General features: G+C 39.3%; 1 protein-coding gene across 2 annotated transcripts; it reads right to left on the bottom strand.

Annotated features, from left to right (window-relative positions):
* Positions 1 to 7576: 7576 nt before the first annotated feature.
* si:ch211-57i17.1 (uncharacterized protein LOC565010 homolog) lies at positions 7577 to 21612 on the bottom strand. 2 transcript variants are annotated; one of them, XM_034142970.1, is made up of 10 exons: positions 21227 to 21612; positions 17051 to 17159; positions 15558 to 15674; positions 14494 to 14635; positions 13577 to 13704; positions 12983 to 13132; positions 12668 to 12748; positions 12017 to 12092; positions 11797 to 11862; positions 7577 to 10526 (listed from the first exon to the last, which is right to left on the bottom strand). In XM_034142970.1, exons 1-10 carry the CDS (start codon positions 21529 to 21531, stop codon positions 10510 to 10512), a joined length of 1191 nt encoding a protein of 396 aa, XP_033998861.1. In that variant the 5' UTR covers positions 21532 to 21612; the 3' UTR covers positions 7577 to 10509. The 2 variants fall into 2 exon arrangements, with proteins under 2 accessions (XP_033998861.1, XP_033998863.1); XM_034142972.1 differs by lacking the exon at positions 12668 to 12748.
* Between the last annotated feature and the right edge of the window lie 816 nt (positions 21613 to 22428).

Below are 22428 nucleotides of genomic sequence, written 5' to 3'. Positions count from 1 at the left end.
AAACAAATTAAGAAATATTGAGCTTGAAGGTAAATTCTGCACCTTACAAAAATAAAATCTTAACTCAATGTCCCCTTACTAGATTTCTTCCATTGCTTTCAGCAGTATCTTGCTTGTTTATATGCTGCTTGCTGCTAGATACAGTAGGTGTTTCAAATCAAGTGTTTCAAATTTCTCTTACAACCAGGTTTTACAGCAATCATTTTGAAAATGTAATTGTAAATTATTGAGATGATGAGCAGCACTCTGCTTTTGTTAGACCGGGGATTAAAGAAGAAGATATGTTGTGGGATTACATGCTTTTGGATTGAGTTTGCAGTCGATAAAGGAAATATCAACTGGAGAGAGGTGCAGCCTTTAGGGGCAATCAGTCACGATTGGTTCTGTAACATGAAGCCTGTGATCTTATTTGTACGTTTAAGAAGAGGAGAGGAGAGGAGACAATGAAGCATAAAGATGGATGATTGAAAGATAAACACAAATCCAAAGGGAACCCGTTCGTCCTTCATCTGTCAGCAGAAAACAATGTCTTTATTTTCCTGTGGTTAAAACTCACAGAGATGTTTGAGCCGTCAGTAAGTGAGTTAGTGATCTTGAGTGATATATTCCTGCATGTCCCTCTTCTTAAATGAGTTAGTGTGTGTCTAGTGGCCGTGTCGCCCAGACACCTCGTGATGGATGAGGCCCTGAGGATATGGGCTGTAAAAAAAGGCTGATTCTGGCACTCAAGGGTGAGATCATTTCCTCAATAAAAAAGCATTGTCCCGAATCATCATGGCAAGGTATGAATGCTGATTAGAGTATTAGACTTAGGGCAGCTTTTCTGTAAAAAATAAATCAAATGAGCAGTTAGTTAATGTGGGGGCCTCCGCTCATACCGAGTGCTGATGTCTGGACCTGGGGACCGATGGCTCAAAGATTAAAAAGAATGTTATATAATCACTTTGGAAACATTATGATGCAACAATATGCTCAAATTTGTTCTAAAGCAATGCTGGGTTTCACATATAATGCTTGTGTAATGGGCTACATTGTTTTAGGTCTAAGACAGGGGTGTCCAAAATGTTTTCCATATACAGAAAAACATACGAAGGGCTGGGCCCCTCACTAGAGGTATAATGTCTTAAGTTATAAGTTAGCAAAATCAATCAAATGTAGGTAAATTATTCTTCATACTTGAATCTGTTTTAAGAAACAGCTTTCCATAGGGTTTATTTATTTTATTACAAAAAGTGTTGGCATCTCATATCTTAAAACAGAAGCCTCAGATTGCTTATAATAAGGGGAAATAGGAAGGGTATATTTCAAGCTTACAATGTTAATAAGTTATTTGGCTATTTTTGATGAACTAAGATTTGTTAGAAAAAAATGTTTTCAACTTAAATTGACTGAATTTATTTGAAAAGTGGGCTTATTGAAACATTAATACTATACTGTGTAGTATATGTTCACATATATATTTAAGACAAGCACAAGTTTCATGTGTGGGCCTTATTCCACTATGATTTTGAATTTGATGAGGGCCAATTCAAAATGGACAACGGGCTGCAGTTGGACCCCGGGCCGTAGTTTGGACACCCCTGGTCTAAGACATTACAATAATCTGCTTCAATGTGGCCTTACCATTACATTTGATTACCAATTAGAATTCTTTATAATATGGCTGTCTTTTTTTTCTTTATATGAAAACGCAAATATGTATTCATTTCAAAAGTGTTGTACTTTATGCCTATAGAAGAATCAAATACCAGACTAGTTTTGGTGTCTCTGCTGCCATTGACTCATAATGGGACACACAGCAGCTGCTTAGCGCCATCATGTGGTTATTCACCTCATTGCATATAGAAATAGATAAAGAATAAAACACTAACACTATAAAAGTAGTTGTGTCTTACTCGTCCAGTATAATATTACACTGCTGCATCGATCTGTAGTCATAGGGTTACATAATATGGAAGCTATTAAGAGAAATTGAGACATATCAATAATAAAACTGCTGATTCATTCATAAAAAATATCCACATGTGTTTGTTTCTAACTGTGATATTGTGATTTAAAAGACCTACAATACTCCATGATTATATTCATTGACATATTAAGTATACAGAAAAGACAATAAAGAACAGAACAAACATAATAATAAACTAATAAATAAAAGTGCCACATAAAAATGGAAACAAGTTGAGTATTGTGCAGGGTAGAAAGAGCTGCTCAAGGTGAACATTGCTTATTCTGAAATGTTCCTTAAGTGATTGAGCACTGTATTTTCCCTCTAAAAAGATTAAGAAATGGATTCCATACTCTATTATAAGTCTGTTTGAGCCCCTAAATAAGTATATGTTTTCTGAAATGTAATAAAGTAGGTTATTCTTTCAGGTAATTTCTTTTATGCAACATGCTTTCATGAAATGTAATACCTACAGTGTTGTGTGACCTCACTGAGGAGTTCCTGCATTAATGTAAGACATCATTGACTCTGGGAATGTTAAGTGCTGTAACCTTCTTTTCAACATTAATCATATACTGTAAGAAGTAAACACAAGACCAATAGGGCATTTATTCCTATAAGAAATGACATAGAAACTGCATCAGAGGGGTGATATGGTTACGACCATTCTCCTCTGCAGGTAAACTGACACCTGACACCTGGCTGTTGCCATGGCGCTGCTGAAAAAAAAGCAAAGGTTGATGGGAGTTCTGGCTCGAGACTCTTTTTTCGAGTTCATATGTTTGAACCCTGTGCTCTCCAGGAAACACTCGCCTCAGGGAACAGGACATGGGGATGTTTGTCTAAAGTCTCTCCTGCCCTGTGTACGTTCAGCATGTGAAGGCATCGTGGTGTGAAATATTGATGGGCTGACAGGTGCGATCCTAAACGCAACACAGGTCTTTGCCCTTCAGATCGATGTGTCACACAGCGAGGGGCTGCCAGCACCCCTGCATCAGGCCGAACCACGGACCTCAGTACTGGTGAGTCTCTGTGTGGACACATTTATTTATTTCCCATCAGCCCCTCCAAACTCTTACCTGTTTTTCTCCTTCTGTTCATAAGAATTCCTACTGTCTTGTTGGATGCAGGAATAGTTGCATTGTTATATTCATTATGTTGACTTTAGGGTACAACTCTACATGTTCAAGACTTAAGAGGTGTGAAGGAGTTGATAAAAAGTGGCTGGAGTTAAGGAGTGTGTTGCAGGGTAAAAACTAGGCCATGAGATCAAGTATGTCTCTGGTTACAGTATTATCTCTTCTACAGCACATGTGATCGCCTTTCTATCTAACAGAGACTTGACTTGTGATGTATTCTTATCAAATGTGAACCCACGAGAAGTCTAAATACAAAACTTACAACCAGAATAAGAGACATTTAGAGGAGCAATGTATATGTTCTGCACCTTGGCAAGTTAAATATATTTAAAAAAACTGTGTATAAAAAATATATATATCTGAATTTAGCATCTAAAATGGTTTGACCAATTTGAAGCTAATGTAGCCTATTTGCAGGATTCGGGCTGTTCTACATTTGTTTGCTAATGGTTGATTGTTCATTTTGTAAGTAGCTTTGGATAAAAATGTCTATAGGACCCAGATACACCATTTATTTAAAATTATATGAAAATTGTCTTACAAATTTCATCTGGTTTTCTAAAATAGCGTCAGGTAATAATCCTTATTCTGTAGTCCAGAAAAAGGACGTAGCATTGTTGTTAAATATATGCTAAAACTCCCTAATAGTAATATAATTTACATACTTTATTCTGGGTGTCATAATGTCTATCAAGATCCAAAATGTGTTGTTCCCCTTCAGATTCATGGAGCCTCACTCCTCCTGCAGGGGGAGGTGGAGGTGAGCGGGCGGAGGGGGGGCAGGGAGGACAGCCTCTGATCCGAGAGCTGTGGTTCATCGTGGTGATGGCAGCCGTCGCCCTGCTGCTGCTCGCCATTGTGCTGGGGGTCACGCTCCATAAGGTAAGGGGCCGTTAAGATGGTGAAGGTGGGGCACAGTTATGTACTGTTTAATCTGTAATCATATTTTATAAATGCTTTATATCTTTTGTTTGTAAACTCTTAACCTGTAAAGTAACTAAAGCTGTATGGATGCACTTTGGTAAAGATACAAGTATAATATTTCCTCTGGAAGGAAGTGGAGTAGAAGAAAGTAGTTTAACATTTAATTACTCAAGTAAAGTCAGTGGTGGGAAGTATTTTCTCAAGTACTGTACTTAAGTACCATTTTGACATACTTGCACTTTTCTGGAGTATTTCCATTTTGTGTTACTTTGTACTCCTCTACAATTCAGAGGTAAATATTGTACTTTTTCCCACTAGATTTGTGTAGTACTTTTAGTTACTTTGCAGATATAGATTAGAAAGAATGATCAATAATAGAATCAACACTTCAATAGGACTTCTCTATAAATAAATAGCACTATATATAATAGGATTCACATGCTACCCTGCAGTAAATAAAGTAATTTAAATTAGTTCCATCTTTACCAGCTTGATAAACACTTTATTACATCAATAATTATAATCAAACAAATCATATATGATTGTGAAATGGGCCAATCTGTATAATGAGTACTTTTTTTTTTAGTATATTTTGATGCCAATACTTTTGGCATCAGCACTTTTACTTGAGTAACATTTAGTAAAAGTGCTACTTGTAAGAGTATTACTACACTCTGGTACTTCTACTTTTACTTACTGTAGGTACACAATCTGAGTACTTTTCCATCCTCTGGAAAAAGTGAACAAAAACTCAATATTGTACTTTAGTACAGTACTTGAGTAAATGTACTTGTTTTTTTTCTACCCTGAGTACAGGTCAGTATCTGTCTTTTCCCTGCAGGCCCTGAACAAGCCCCCCTTCACCAGAGAGAGACCCCCGCTGGTGTCCCTGCCCCTTCAGAAGAGGAGGAACCCCATAGCTGTTTATCCTGCCAGCAACTCTGTTTTTGTGAGGACACATTTATTTACTAATCCCTATTTACTATATAAAGAATAAACCTGTTTCATTTATTTATTTATGTATTGTACATTTGCTATCTTTTTATTCAGTTCGACACTGTGCCTGACACAGCAGGCTTCTCCAACAGTGTAACACTGAAAGGCTTCACCATGAAGTTAGAGGTAAAAATCATCACATATTAAAAAAATTGTACCCGGAAACGTGCATGGCAGTAACAGCCCTCTCTCTCCACTCTCAACAGGAAGTGCTGGAGGTTAAATGTGAGCCCATGGATGAGGAGGCACCTCAGGGTGAGCTGGGGATCCTCAGCGTGAACTCCCTGAGGCGCAGCGTCAGCCAGGTGATGGACGGGAAGTCCCTCACAGGGGACGACGACACGTGGGACCCAAACATATCCGGCCATGACAGTGGGATGGTGAGAGACCCCCAAACATTATTAAACTATGATATTATATCAGACAATGCTCCCACCACGGTCACATACAGAGTTAACTGTGTGCTGTTAATTCAGAGCATTTTCAAAACATGTTTTCCCAGCTGCACACTAATGCACCAAAAAGGGGGAAGTGTAGGGATTCTAGAAGTTAGAATTATACAGTAAATATAAATGCTAGTGTAAATCTCTGCCAGTTGTGTCTCTCTTTGTCAAGATGCAACCAAGTAAACAAAAACAGCATTTGTTCCTCTTGTTTCGTACACAACTGTATTTGATCCACAGATGCTCCGGTTCAAATGAGACCAAACTTTTCTATAGGTGTCAAAACAAAAGGCAATATTTGGCTACAACAGGCTCCAAAAGGCTGTTTTTTAGCCTAGTTTATTGCCGGAAAATTCCACTGCAACTTGGCCATCAAAATATAATGAAAAATGTAAATTGTTGCATATCATGTATTTTGTTTTTGCTATGTTTGTAAAATGTAATTTTCTTAAATGTTTTATGTAAGGGACTGCGGATGGAAATGAGCTCAAAGCTAAATCTGGCACTGTTACGCTTAACACATTTGACTGTTTTAGTGTTCATTACTGTGCATTGTCCCTGCCAAATAAACGATTAAATAAATAAAATGTATGTAGCACATAAAATGGTATGGTTTATTACACTTATTGTAAGTCGATTTGAGTCAGCTAAATGAAATGTAATGCCTTGTCATGTAGAATGCCTTTTGTTACTGAAGCATGTGTTGATCAGTGGCTGGTTAAGAGGAGTCAGCAGTCAATGAAGGTATACAAAAAGTTAATAAAATATGCTTTTCAAAAAATGTGAATTTACGCAACCACAAGAGGTCCTTGTGCGTACAGTCATAAATGAGCATAACAAATATTAAGCTAATGGGTCAAGTAGTATAGGAGATTAGCTGTGGAGAGAAAGATACACACATACAGTACACACACACACACAAATGATCTCTATAGTCATTTGTCCTGCCAAAACAACTCCAGTGACATGAATTAAACTGCTGACTCATGTTTAAAAAGCTCTGTCCTTCTCCTTTACAGTTCATGGACGATGAGGAATTTGTTGACACTGTCAAAGGTTTCAGCACGGTGAGGAAGGAGCACACCATGTTCACTGACACCAACCTGTGACCCGGGCTGACCTTTGACCCCTGACAGGACACAACCAGTCAAAGTGTCACTGTGCCTGCTAGATAGCTGTAAACGGTTCAGACACAGTTCGTGGTGGAGTTCCTTTTCTCCGGAAATGAGAAACGCAGATAAAAAAAGACTCATGACAGATCACTGGAGTAACTGTGGCAACTGGGAGGAGAAAGGAAGCGAGGATGAGACAGTCCTGATATTTTGGAGCACAGCTGGTCGGAAGCAGCTGCTTTTGCTGAGGATATAAACTCTGAGCACACATTAGGAAATAGAAAAACCAAAGATACTGTATAGAAGGACATTCTATTTAATCTATTTCAGATTGTTTGGAGGGGGACGTACTTATAGATTTTACAGACACATTCATTTGCAAAAAGCTCTCTATTTTTTGGTTAGTGGAAAAGCAAAAGATGTCTGTGAACCCGAGGAAACTTTAATTAATCAAGTGGACGTCGATTCACAAGTGCCATTAAGTTATTTAGCAGTAACTGAGGAGCATGCACATAAGACTTTCATTCCCCCTCTCCCCCTTTGATTTCGAAATTGATATGTACCGTTTGATATGATGATTAAATAAAATGTTGTCTAGTGCTTGGTTTCAGAGCTACGATATAATACAGCGAATGATGCACACAACCACACCTCATCGCCCTCAATGCAAACAGTGCTGTACATTATTTAAATATTCATAAATACTAATCAATATGTGCTTTCAAATTATTGTATTTTAGTTAGAAACAAGTGGTATTGAAACATTTATACTATAGTGTGGTATTCATGGAGGAAAGATATCAGAATAATTATCACATTCACTTTATGTTCTTTTTATAATTATTTTTTATTAAAATAACTGTAACTGGGTTCATGTCACCATTGTCACTGCATCAGATTATATTAAACATTCCTTTATAGGATGAGAAAATGTTCCCTGAGAATTTATAAAGGAACTATAATAAGATAAGATTATAAACATTCTACACAAACACACAGTAAGCTGAAACCACACAGTGTTCACATATTAATTTATTTTTCAAATGAGTTGCAATGCAATGTGGGCACAAAGCACTTGTACCATTACAGTCAATAATATGGTTACAAAACTGAACATTTACATAATAAATTAATATACTGCAGTACCACATGAGACGGTAAACATAAAACCTCCAATCGGGGAATGATATTGCATTAAAACAAAAAGGAGATGGTTTAATGTACAAAAATGTTTAGGCATTTACAAAGGCAGCCTTTTTCCGTTTGCTTGTTCTGTCGTGCATGTATAAATATAGATCTCTAAATTGTAGTTACACTGATATGTCCGCTAACAGATTTCTGGCCTGAGATGGGATCCAGAGCCTCCAGTGACTTTCCGTTTCGTTACAAAATGAAAGGTTATTTAAGCTTTTTAAAAGACAAGGATCAACAATTTTTTGTATATATGCCCTTTTTCGATATCTTCTAAATAGTTTGAATTAATGCTTTACTGTATGCATTCAATTGTGACATGCACTTGTCCCTTTAGTGTGATCTTTATACCTCTGTAAACAAATGAACCATTCTTAGAAATGTGTGTGCAGCAGTAAAGTGCTTGTAGCACATGCTAGGGTAAAAATGTGTACAAAGCTGGGAACAGCAGAAACAACAGTCACATATAAATAGTTAAATATAGCATTGCAAGCTTTTGTTTTCTTTTACAAAAGATAAAAATGGACCCCTCGAATTTAAGCAACCGGTTGTGCAATCTTCCCAAATGTTTGCTAACTTTATCACACCCCTTCGTCATCTTCCTACACCATTTTCACCTGGCAGCATGCATGAGAAACATGTTTAAACCAGTAAAGTAAATTCCTTTTTTCATAACAGTTTCACCTTCTCCTACGAAGTTTAGATGCATCTACGCTATCGTCGCTAAACTGCTACACCAAGTGGATGCTACTGAGCCGCTTAAATGCTAGCTACACCTACTACTACTACTACTACTACTACTACTAAACTTATTCTAGGACTAAATTAAGTGACAAATTACGACATTATCAACATCTGTAATGCTAACCTGGTTTAGTCAAGAGAATTAACTCCACTGGCTCATCCAGGTATCATTTGTTAAAAGATAGAAGTGCAGCAAAGTCTAGCTAATATATACTACCTGCCAAAACATTACATAGACTCAGGAATGTTAGTACCTTTCAGAGGAAGATTTTAAACTAGTAACACTGATGATCGTACCTGAGAGCTAGACTGGACCTGATGTTGACGATGGGTGGTGCACCGGTAGCAGCTGGTTATCTGAACGTTAGCGTAGCGACACATGCGCTGTGCTAGTTGGCAGTACGAGGTTTTAAAGGGGCGCTCCAGTGATTAAGTATTGCACTTTTCTAATGATGGTAGACTTGCAATAGACACAAAAGAAGAGCTTATAGATGTTAGAAATGTTCTGACTTCTAGTCCGTACCATGTGCCGAGCTAAAACACTCACTGGATCCTACATTTCCCATAATGCAACTCTGTAGTGTTTTGGTTTAGTTAATCTGTCGGTGCACTGAGTTTGTAACAAAGGTCGTTGTGTCGTAGTTTCAGGCCCAAATCAAAATGACCCTGATGACATCACCGTGACATCATTGGGTCATCTCCTTAGACAAGCTACTCCTGAGCGTAGACGACAAACTTTTTAACTGTTTTTACAGGGTGAGTAGTGCTCTGAATGAAATGTTTAAGGTGTGAAATCAGTGGAGTACCCCTTTAAGGCTGTTTGAATTCCTCATGAAGACTTGCAGGGTAAACAGTTGGACGCATGACAACAACCCTTCATGTTTTGGCACTGCTAGCTAACGCTAATCTAGCGAGACGTACTGTTCTTAAATTCACCAAATATTCCACTACTACATGACCAAATCACTGATAGACTAAAGTGCAACCACAACAGTTCAAGGGTTAACAGTTAGAGAAAACCCACTTATAACAGAAGATTAACTACACAATTATCAAACCTAATGTTAACAACACTATTTACGTAAATGATACGTTTTCTACTTATGCGAACATTTTATACGAGGTATTTTTTAGACGCATTGTTATGACGACTTTCTGGGGAAGTGATAAAGTTGTTGGGGGGGGAGGTCGCTACTCGAGGGCTCAGAGGTCAATGGACAGCATTTACAAAACGGTGTTGCTGTGTGGTCACAAAAGGTGGCAAGTCCATAATCTCACTTTAAAAACAATTCCATCTCCAAAAATATGATTTACAAGTTTGTTCATCCAGCTATTACTTTCTCACGTCGTTTTACCTTTTTTTCAATTTTTCAAAAAATAAAAGTTCCCAAAAACTGTGCAATTTCTCTTAATCGTATACAAAATATTTCATTTTTAACATTCAACTAAAAGCCAAAATTGAGCTTTAACAGAAAACCAACATGCAAAAGACCAGTTCAATCACGAGTTTGGATTTTAAATTAAAGGGTATGCTTAGCCCCCGACATATGCAGTCAATCAGCCATTTTGCCAGAATTTGTATTCCCCCAATGCATAAGATGATTTATAAAACAGACAGATTGGACTGCACTTCCCTTAAAGACAAAGCCCAGGGATTACAATACACCTGACCCTTCTCCATTCAAGTGCCACGGGCCAATAAGGAAGTGACTAATAATACTGATTGCTGGCATCCATAGACAAGTCAGCATGCAATCCGGATATACAGGCTCCTAGCACTCATTAAGAATGTAAGAATGAAAAGAACTATACAGAGCGAGGAGTTATATCTAGAGTTAAAATCTTAGGAAAAACAAAAGTGGCAGTGAAAAAAACAGAAATGCCACAAGGAAAGAAAGTCTATGTGTTGGAAAAACATGGAGGAAAGACAGATTTTGTATCCATTATCTTCGAGATTAGCAGAACCTCCTTCTGATGGTCCTACGGATGGTTCTGGAAACAGGAAGCTGGCTTTACGTGGGACAAAGCACTGCGGAGACAAGAAGAGATGTGCTTAAAATTACGGCTGTTTTTGATTCGCTCATGAAGGAGAGCTGTTAATGATGGAAGAGCAACTACCACGGAGAGGAAATGTGGGGTGAGAGAAGAGGAAGAAAAACAGGTGAGGAGCAGACAGCTGCCGCTACAAGCTCGCAGAAAACGGAGGAATTTAGGTGCATGAGTGTTTTCACGTGTTTCAGGGGAGGTGTAATGCAGCCACAGCACGATAGGCACTACAGCGAAGAGTGAGTGGGGGAGAGCGGCTGTTTTTGGAGGGGGGGGGAGAGTGAAGCTACGAAGATGGACTGAGAGAAAGAAAGAGAAAAAAGGGGGCTCTGAAGAAGAAGAAGACTGGAGGTGAGAATCTGTGTTAGTTGTGTCAGTGCCTCACAAACCTCAGGTTCCACTGCTCTCATACCAGAGCTACCCAGAAGACAATGCAGCACAGACGAAAGACAAGGAAGGTACAGGTCAAAAGTGAAGGGTGGCAAGAAAAGCATTTCCCCCACCTTCCCGATTACTATCGCTTGAGTAGAGTGCTACTTTTCTACGGGGCATCCTGGTTTATTATACTGTCCACTTCCCTAGAAATAGAACATGTTGTACTTCCTCTTTCAAGCAAGATGTCAAGTGGAACCACCTCTTAACTCTCTCTAAAGTCACATTTGGGACGTGTTTTCTATGGATGTCTTGAAGGGCATCGACTCAGGAATACGTGACAAAGTAGTTTAACCAGGATGATCTTTTTGGAGTTTTGAAAATTGGAGGAGAGAAAGAAATTAAATGTGTGTTTTGTTGTAATACATATGTTGTCCACAAGGGGTTCAAGGGCACCACAACCCGATGGACTAAAAGGATTTTAGGACTAAAAGCATTCACGTTTTCTTCCACCTGAGTTTGAATTGCTCAATACAGTCTAAAGACAAGGAATGCACATTGATATGGTTAAAATACATTTGCTAACACACAATATATGTAACGAGTTTAGCGGAGAGTTATGAGAATATGATGCTAGCTAAACCTTTTTTCCACCTGTTGTTAAGTCATACCCACAAAATGGAGCACCAGAGTTTTGTGTGTTTGTTATTGTAATACTTATGCCCGGAATTGTCTTGCCCCTTAGGGCTTCTGTACTTTTCATTGCTTTGAGTTTTTTTACATTGCTCCACCTTGATATTAGTGAAAACCCCTCACATTGGTATCAATATCAAACGTGTGAGGAAGCAGTTAAAGCTAATAGAGGACGGCTGTGTGTTTACCTTTGAGGATGTAGTCTGTTAGCAGAGCTGGGACCTTCTCGCTGTCATCCCTCATGGCGTGGAGAACTAGGAAAGACAAAGGAGCACATTACATATAGAAAACATTAACAGGCAAAACTAAGAAAAATTGCTTTAAAAAACAGCTGCAGAGATTATAGCAACTAATTTCATCATGTTCCAGTAGGTGTGTTTTTTATTGTAAGGGTGTTGATATACTCACTCTTTGTGAGGATCTGAAGGTCATCTACCGCAGGGGAGCCGGCTTTCTTCTCATAGGGGATTACTGTGGTTAGGTACTGAAAGAGAGGAGAGTGTAAGGCACAACGAATACATGCTGTTACCCATGCAGGTGGAAAATTAGAATAAAAATGAATTATTGCCCTTTGTATTGAATTTTCCTTCCACATTACATCGGAAGATAGTGTTAAAAAAAGATCTCAATGTCATGAATATATGAACAGATGATAGGTAAGCCCCTTATAGATAGGCATGTATTTAACTGGTAGTTGGTTTCAATATTGCAGACTAAATGTTTACTGAATAAGAAAGCAGTAATTATGCAACAGTGTTCTCTCTTAAAACAGGAACAAGAAGACAACACAATAACATTTGCAAAATTGACAAAACAATAAAAAAATGGTAACATAATGAATCAAGGACAAGTGATGGAGAGAAATCAAGTTATAAAGAACATAAAGCATGACTGCAATAAAGCAAAAAAGAGAGCATAAAATCAACCAAAAACAGAAAAACAAATGGCCGACATGACACCAAAACACCAGCAGTAGCTGTGGAGAAGGAAACATGCAAGTGGTAAAAATAAAAAGACAAAGAAAGAAGCATGAGCTGGATAAAGAAAGAGCAGGGGCACCTGTTTGTCCCCTCCTGTGGGGCCAAAAGTTTGACGGAGGCCATTTTGAATGACATTGGAGAGTCCCTCCAGAGTGAGGTTCTACAAGGAGCGAGAGGAAGGAAAAAGAGAGTTTCTATTTGAAGCGAAAGGAAGGAAAAGGTTTAAGAGAAGCCCACGGTGTGAAAGCAGCTCACCCCATGCAAACTGCAGAGTCATGCATCGAGCGTTTCTGCTCATACTTTGAAGAAGTGTGTGTCTGTTTCACTGATCGTCATTATAATGATGCATTCAGGGCAAAATGGGTTGTCATTTCCGTGTCCCCACATGACTCACCGTGCCCGGTATGTGCGTGCTGGCGGTCCGCCGGCCGTTGGGCCCGGTTGTCGTGGTGCTTCGGATTTTCTTCTTCTTCCGCAGCAGGTCGCGGTGCTCCTTCTGTCGGTTCTGCACGTCGATCAGCAGCGAGATGAAGCTGTTCTTCACCTGGTGTTTTTTTTTTTAATAGACAAAAACGTTCTTTTTACTTTATGCTGGTTTTCAGGATCAAACGACAATACAAGATTCAACATCCTCTTTATGCAACACTTAAAAAGAAACCTATTTTTATCTGCTGTTAAAAATACCCAGCGACAGTCACGTCATAAAGCAACAAAAAAAGTGGGATTCACTGACCTCGCTCCGGCGTACTGTGAGCAATGCGCTCTGTTTAAACAGATGTTCAAATCGCTGTTTTCTTCAAAATAGAACTAGCATTTTGGAGCTTACGACCAAAAACGACTGGAATTGTCTGACTGATTCTGATTCTGAGTGCTGTTAATGATTTTCAGACTGGTTCTTAGCTTTGACTAGACTCCAGATGCAGTTTATGTTGTTGCCTGGTTGTGGTTTGTGAAGGAAAGTATTAAAAGAGGTTTCAAATCAAAGTACCTCCTTTTCATAGTCCAGTTCGTCTCGCAGGGCCAGAGCCTGGATCAGCTCTTCACTGTAGCGGCGGATGGCCGTCTCCACTTCCTCCAGAGTCTCGGTCAGCTCGGACACAGACAGCTGACGCAGGCCTGAGGAAGAGGAGGAGGAGGAGGTCAGCATGAGAGGATGGAGAGGGGTGTGATAGTTACTTTGATTGGAACACAGGATATCATTTTAATGTTGTTTTTCACATCAGTATATTTTCACGATTTATATTGAACTACTCTTTTTACCGCTATTCACAACCTATTTTTCCCTCTCTGCTCTGTGTAAAAAGGCTGCAATTCAGTTGAGTGTTCACCTAACTTTTGTGATATTCGTTCATGACTTTTTTTCTTTTTAAATGAGAAAAAGTTTTCAAAAACCTCAATAATAATAATTTCGTTTTTTTGCATTTGCTGTCTATGATAAATGGTGTAAATTGGGGGGCTGGAGGGTAAGTCACTCCAGGCATGAGTAATCAGCTCAGTGTAAATATTGTGAATGCACTTAATGATACTGATTATGCGCTGTCTGATTAGTTAACACATAACGTATTGTAGTTAAATTATGCAGATATCTGAAACTAAATCTATAGCCTTGAGGGTGCAGCTGCTCCGTCTACAACTGTCTGGCATCAGAAATAGTTTTCAAGCCAAATAAACGCTGTTGATTATATAACAAGTAGAAATAACCTAATTGCTGTCTGTTTGCTTTTGTTACACGTTACGTAAGAATGTGTGTGTGGCTGTTTCTTCGTGTTCCAGACAGTGCGACCCATTACACTTCACCGAGTGATTTAGAATACAGTGAAATGGCAGCAGAGAGTGAAAAAGCACCGCTGAGAGGACAACAAGATTTATTTTCTTATCGAAGATCAACACGGCGGGGGCACTCACGGTCCTCGTAGCTGGTGTTGGAGCCGGAGCGCTTCAGGCAGTGGAAGTCCTGAGAGAGCATGGAGAGGTCGGACTGGGAGGGGCTCTCATCGTCCTCGGGGTCCGGAGACTCCTGCATCATCTCCTCGATCTCCTCTATCACCTTAACAACACATGTTAGATATTTAACTTTAATGTGTGAATTAGTGTGCCTGTGTTTTATTTAGTGTTGGTCTTATGTATGGAAAGAGAGGATGGGGCATTGTCATTTACTAGGAGCAGTTCACAGCTTGAAACTGTGTTGTGTGTTTTTTAAGGATGTTCCAGTGTGTCTCGCCAAATCTAATGTTTGTGTACTCTGGTAGTCAAGGCTGTTTGTGGTCGTACAGAAAGGGGTCAAATGACCTGGCCAAGACAAATCCCGGTAAGAAACATTGTGATTGATTTAACCAAATAAGTGAGGCGGATATGTTTGTGTGTGTCATCATTTTAAAATCTCACTGTTTCCCACTGTATAAATATAATACAATAGTTTTCTAATTAAAAAGGAGACAGCAGCATTAAAAAAAGAAAAGAAGGTAATTTTAGTGGTTTTAAAGGTCTCCTATTATACTATTTTTAGGCATATATTATAGGTCTCAGATATATTAAAAAACATATCTATGAAGTGTTTTGCTTAAAATACCAAACAGATCAGCGTTCTAGCCATGCCTCATATCCCTCTATTTCAGCCCTGTTAGAGAAGTGCTGATTCTGGGTCCGTAGCTTTAAAAAAAAAAAAAAAAAGTAATGTCGTCATGACCGCAACAAATCTGGATCAGCTCTGTTGTAGATTTGGGTATCGAGGAAAAGAGAGAGGGTTTTGTTTTCTGACACTTTGTGAGTTCCCTGACACACTGGGGACACATATGTATAAATGTATAAAAGACATCAAAAGTGCATTTTGCATGATAGGGGACCTTTAAAACACTGGAGTCGTGTGGTTTTGAAGTGTGATTATTGTGGAAGTCGCCTCAAAAGCACTTTTTCTAGTTAAAGTCTCCAAAGGAAGTGAATATTACTACACTGCCTGTGTGTCAAGTCACCTGTTCGGCCGTGTAGAGCGGCTCGTCGCTGATGCAGGAGACGATGATGGAGTGCATGTCCATCTGCTCCCTGAGCTCCTCGTCGTCAGACAGGTCCAGAGACTGGTTGTCCAACTTCTGTTCGATGGGAGATGGGGGAGGCAGTGGAGGGATTTGAGAGGGCGGGACCGAAAGTGAGTGGGAATGGGATGAGACAACAAACAGGTGGTTAAGCAGATTGAAGCAAACTGATTACATGTAAGTCTCTTCTTCTGCGAGGTTCAGGAACAGTGCAGGATTATGGAAATGTAGCCGGTTTACTGGCAATTACTGTGTCAGGGATTTACAAGGATGAACATTTGGACGTAAAAGACTAATTTGGTGGCCTCTGGCACTTTTTAATACCTCCATTCCATCATATATTCTGATCTTAATTATTGCATGTTTCATAAGCTTGCCTACCTGATTGGAACAAGTTCATTAATGTAAAGAAGGAGAACAACTTCAAACTTAAACCCGGGATAAAATGTGTGACGTGGCACTCCATCATCGTGCTGACGTTGTTTTGACGCAGAGGCTGGTTGTTGTTAGGGATGCTCCGATCGATCGGTCACCGATTGAGATCTGCCGATACTCACTCTCTACCGATCAATCGGTGCTCTCTAAACATGCCGATCGCGAGGGCCGATCGCATGACGTAAAATACATGACACTTTTCTCTGTGCGCGGCAAAACAAGCTCGCCAAAATGGCTTCACCGGTCTGGCATTATTTTAAGGTGTCCGAAAAAGACAGTAAAATAGCGGTATGTGTGTGAAGCAGAAATCCTGCAGCTCCACCCGCTGTGACGGACCGGTGAGCAGAGCGAAACACACAAGAGTTAGACCTAACACAGCTATTTTATCTACCTCTGGAACAAGCTAAACTAGTTATAAATATGTTTATTCTTCACTGTCGGCCTCACACATTACTGGATCAGCGAGCTGCATGAGACGATACTGACGGGCTGTCAGGAGAGGGAGAGAGGGGGAGAGAGAGGGGGAGAGAGAGAGGGAGAGAGAGGAAAAGAGAGCGCTTCCGCTCATTTCTCCCGTGTTATTATCCAAAGTGAATGTAAACTTGAATAATATACATAATTTGAATGTAATAATTAAGTTGATTGTTGTTTGTGGAAGCTCCAGTGAATGAGCCCCATTAACTGAGTTTTAAACATCACTTTAAATGGAAGATTTAAAGTGATGTTTAAATCTTCCATTTAGGCCCCGCCCACTCGATCGGATCGGCGATCGGTATCGGCCGATACTGATTCCGGCGATCGGCCCCAAAATTGGTGATCGGAGCATCCCTAGTTGTTGTAAAATAGAATGTTAATAAACTCAAAGCATAATAAAAATATATATTATAAAGTATTAACGTGGACTCAAATTAGCAGTCAGTGCGAATGCAAGCTTCTGCTGTGTTACACTGAAGGACTGTGTGTGTGTGTGTGTGTGTGTGTGTGTGTGTGTGTGTTACCTCGTGCTCAGTGATGTTGAGGGTGGGCAGGTGTAGTGAGCGAGTGTGTGATGTCTTCCAGTCCACCGCCATCACGTTGCCATAATTATCTGTCAGAGCGTTCCACACCCTGGAGGAAAGAAAGAGGGGTTCATGATCTCATGGATTTGTTTTTATATTTATTTAACCAGAAGTCTCATTGAGAAGACACAGAGCTGCCTGCTTCTCGGTCACTACGATGCACTTTAAATCTCGTAAGAAGGACCAGCTCCCTGAGTTTCAGTTCCTCCTGCAGCTGGTTTTAAGCAAATGGAGCAGCATAACTAAAAGCCCATTTCCCACTGAGTTTTGGAACTACTAAGAGAGGAGAGGACTAAACAGTACAAGAAGTGAAAGGTGGAAAATAAGAGGTTCTAACTCAGTAAATAAGACAAACCCCATTTCCTTCTCTATTCTACTGTGACACAGCATTACTTGGCAGCTCTCTGACCGCCCCCTCATCACTTCACTGAGTGTGACGCCTGAAACCACTGACGAATGTAACAACTCATTAATCACACGACATCTTCTCCCCGGTAAACATTCCCCTGGTGAGAGAGATTGACGCAAATACGGCAGATCCGACCTCAGAGCAAAAGGTCAGCTGCGTTTGTCGGTAATCCATATGGGATACGTTCGGTCAGAGCCGTGTTTTACACCATTACAGTCGTTTAGCCAGTAGAATTGGCTGATGTAGAAATCACCACACAGACTGGTGATGGTTTGCAGTACATGCACGCTGGCAGAGAAGCTATCAGAGCAGATGGTGGCGCCGAGAGTGTACAACAAACATGTTTACTGTTGATCCTTCATCTTTCTTAAAATAAATACTGCTTACCAGATTTAAGCGATCAAAAATGAAAGGAAAATCATCCAGTTGATGTTAAGTTCGACACATTTAACCCGACATGTGCTCAGTAACCTTTGGCTTCTGACAAAGTGTCCTGATCATTCTTATTTCTTCAGGATTTCTTGGGAGTCTACCTTAAAAGGGCAGTTGAATAAAGGCTTAATCCTGTTTTAGCTGCACTACATTGGCTCCCAGTTTCTTTCAGAATAGATTTTTTAATTATTTTACTGGTTAATAAAAGCCATAATGGTTTGGCACCCACATATCTCACCGAGTCACTCTCGTTTTATGTCCTCGTGGACATTATTAAATGACACGTCTTTTTAAATTAGCTTATTATTACCAACACCCCACTTTTAAATGGTCTTCTATTCTTTATTATTTACTTAATTTGATATTGTTTTATTCATTTTAAAGGTTTTTACTTATCTTGTATAACAGTTGTATTAGAGAACTATCTTTTTAAGTTGGTCTCTTAATGGTTTAATCATTTAACCTCTATTATAAATATCATTACATTTACATTTTATTGTGTATATAATATGTTTATTTGATCTGTTTCATAGGTTTTTATATTTTGTCGTATCGATTCATTTCAATGAGGAATCATGATCTATTTTATTGTTTTTATTATAATACATTTTACATCCTTGTGTCTTAACCCTGTTAAAATACTATTTTATGTTGCTATGCTGCATGTTTTCAAAAAGGTCTTAACATCTGATCTGAGGGGAATTTCATGTTGTTTGTTTTAATTTGCGATTTTGTGTAGCTATTTGATCTGCCTGTATGAAAAGTGCCATATAAATAAAGCTTTATTAAATAAATCTGCCCCTTCATGTGGTCTCCTTTAGAAACAAACCTAACAATTGTGACATTGTGCATGTTTTCAACTTCTCTGACAGAAAAAATAAAGTTGTATAGAAATGAAAAGCCCCCATACTCAGTTTTATCGCTGGCCCCGACTGCTACGAGCAGAATGAGGATGGATGCTGTGATCCGATGTGTCACAGTGGCTTTGCATCATCATAGTATTTACATAACTCGCATGTTTCCCCCTGAAGTGTTCCTGCACAGCTTGGGGAGTGGGGGGGTGATTCTAAATAGGGCAAAGGCTGGCAGGAAATGTTTTTTGTACCTCAAGCGATGACACTGTGTCGGCCAAATACACGATAAGCTTCCCTTTCACTGAGAGCGTTTACATCCAGAAACAAGGTCATTCTCCATTTTCATGTCTCTACTTCAATGCTGCCAATTTGTTTGAATTACTTGCTCGGATATACTTGTGTGGATGCTGTGTTATCTCAGACACTCCACATGCACGACTTGGCTTTGAAATACAAACACAACTGTCTCTCAAACCCACACACATTTCCTCCTTGTCATCTCTGTTGCTCGTCTCTTCCTCAGTCTTTCTGGAACACTTATTAAGCGCCTGGGCACGTCCTGAAAAAGTGCAGTGATCCAGAAAAGACTCTCGCAGAGCTTGGCGCTGCTCTTTGGGCTTCACCGGGCTCCTGTCCAATTATTGTAGTCCCTTTCCTTCCTCTGTCTCTCTAGCAACAACAGCCTGCCTCGATGCTTCTTTCTTCCTTTGTCCGTCCAGCACTCCTTCATCCCCCTAAACATTTAAAGCGAGACTGACACAGCCCTTTGCTGAGAGAAGCTCTCCACTACTGTATTTATGTTACGGTGCATAATATGTTTGGCAAAGTTGCAGTTAAGTTTCAAAATGTCCTAAGGAAAAAGCCAGTGTTCGTTGAGTGACCCGCTGATATCTGTTACACAACAGGCTATATATTTCTCTATTACAAGCTTTGAAATCACTTACATGATACATCAAAGGATTACTTGATTGACCAGAAAACACTTTTGATAATAGATATGATTTTTAAGATTACTTTTCAAGCAAAAATAACTCAAATGTATGAATGACATGCTGCTTTCTTTGTCAAGCCAAGGAGTTGTTTAAAAAACAAAACAAGCAACCGGATGATGTCACCAAGGCTGATTTAAAAGACCAATTATAAAAAATAATCAGGGGGTTATAATATTCATTAGTACTAAAAATAGTGAAACATTCCCCCCTTGGTGTGAATATTAACAAAGCAGATCCATAGATATTCAAAAGAAAATATGTGTAATTTCTGCTAGATAAATGACTGAAATAATGAATCGATTATCAAAATATATGCATTTTCTATCACTTAATATTCCAAAAAAACACAACAGATCAAAACTGTTACTTTTATATGATTACGTGATAATAAGTTGGCTTCTGCCATCATTATGTTGTCAAAATCTTACACTGCTTTTCATCCCAGTTAATTTAAAGGACATGTAAGCAAAGTTCTCACTAAATGATGGTAGTCATTTTTCTGTCTACGGTGATAGAGTCCCAAACTTGATATTCAAATTGTAGTTGAGAAATATCCTGTATTCGTGTCACATTTGAACAGCCATTTGCATGCATGACTTCCCTTTTAGTAGGAAAATACATTATGTGAAATAACTGTATGAGAATGTTGCAATATAATATGCAGAAGAAGGCAGAATAGAGGGAGATCTGTGCAGCCCACACAGTTCTGTAGTCACAGTGCAGCCCTGCTGGTGTGGGATTGGTGTGACTAGCTGCTGGGAAGTAATAACATGTTGTCATTGTGAGTGTGTAGTTGTGACATTTGAGCATCTATGAAATCTAACTCCTGCTGAGGACTTCATACTGAGATAACAAGGGCTGCTGCTGACAGTGGAACCTCTCAGACAGTAACAAATACATGTATGAAATAACATGACACATTGTTTGCAGTAAGAGAAATGGAGGGGAGGGGGTCCTGAAACTCAAGTCTAAAGTATTTGTTTCATATGATCAAGGTGATTGTATTACATGATAAACAGTGAGCGGGTGACAAAAGCAATTCACTTAATATATGCTTTGTTGACCAGGTTTATAGTTAATATGAACCTATCTAGCATCAAATCAATTGCTGGTAACGTGGCAGGACATCCCCTAAATGACCGATCAGTTAAAATACCTTAATACATTTGCCATTTGTACCCTATTGCTGCTTCTCCAGTTGTGGATTTCAACTTAAAAGCAACTGTCTTAGTTAGTATGACACGTCAGAAAAGTATATTATCGCATCGAAAACAAGCTCTAGGTCGTTGACCAAACTTTGGACGGCACTGATTGCAGCTAAGCTAACAGGAGTCCCATCAACGCTATGTGAGCCTGCCGATGCTAACATGGCTAGCTAGAGATTAAAAGTTAACGTAAATATTAAACCCCACATAAAACAAACACTCACTCGTCGTCTTTCAGGTAGTTATCCTCTGTGATGGGTTTAATGGGCGCTATGTTTTCCGTCGCTGTGTTGTAGTTTCGGAAACACACTGTCAGCTTCTCGTCGAAGTCTTGGACCAGGTCCTCCATCGATTTGAAGCTGCAGATCTCCCCGGAGAAACTGTTGTCCAGGTCTGAGAAATCGTCTAGGCCCGACGGCTCGCCCACGTTGGAGTTCAGCTGGTCCAGCTGCTCGGCGGACGCTGAGGCCGGCTTGAACTCATTGAAATCCTGCCAGTCCTCATCGAAGTGGGCTAACGGCGCCGCCATGACTGCCGTAGGAGCTCGGTTGACAGCCAGCTAGACCCCCTCGGTGGTGCTCCGTTCTCGGCTTTGAGACACTGGACTAGACGGGGAGGCGAAGGGAGACAGCGGAGAGGGCGGGTCAGAGTGACGTCAGCCGTACGCTCCTCCCACTCAGAGGTAGCAAAACAAACCCATGTTAGCATGTTAGCAGGGTTTCTATCATACTGTATGTATTAGCAACATCAAATGGAATGTAAAACTAAGTACATTTAATCAAGTATTGCACTTAAGTATTTATACTAAGCTGAATATGTTCATGTTATGCTTCCTTATTCTTCTACTCCTCTACATTTAAAAAAACAATATTGTAATTTTTACTGAGTCTACAACAACACAGCTTTAGCTACTAGTTTGTCTTTAAAGAGTCAAATTATCCTCTTATACAAATGTATAATCATAGGTTAAGGGAATAGCAGCAGAATATAAAATAGTTGAAGTTAGTAAAACAATTATGTCCACTATATGTATTGAAATGCACATCTTTTTAAAATATGTATTGTTGGTAGACTATAGGCCTATTGCCGTGTATTGTGCACATTTTGACTTTAACTTCTCTGTTTGAATAAATATTTTATTTATTTTTATATTTATTCTCAAAGAAAGTGCTGTTATCGAATCCAATTTGAATACACCATTTTGCATAATGGTACTTTTACTTTAGATACTTTAAGTACATTTCGATGCCAACACCTTTGTACTTTTAAGTAACAGCAAAATACTTTTGTCTTCCTTTTTGGCTTTATTAGTTCAGGGTTCAATTCCTTTATTTATCCATTCATTATATAACTATTATTGTCTCTTATTTCCAGTAAGTTTACTATATGCCTAAGAATGTTTTGTATGTAAGTATATTTTTGTTTT

The sequence above is a fragment of the Trematomus bernacchii genome, unplaced genomic scaffold (genome assembly GCF_902827165.1).
Source record: "Trematomus bernacchii unplaced genomic scaffold, fTreBer1.1, whole genome shotgun sequence".
Classification (NCBI taxonomy): Eukaryota; Metazoa; Chordata; class Actinopteri; order Perciformes; family Nototheniidae; genus Trematomus; species Trematomus bernacchii.
This window is presented reverse-complemented; position numbering and strand designations above follow the sequence as displayed.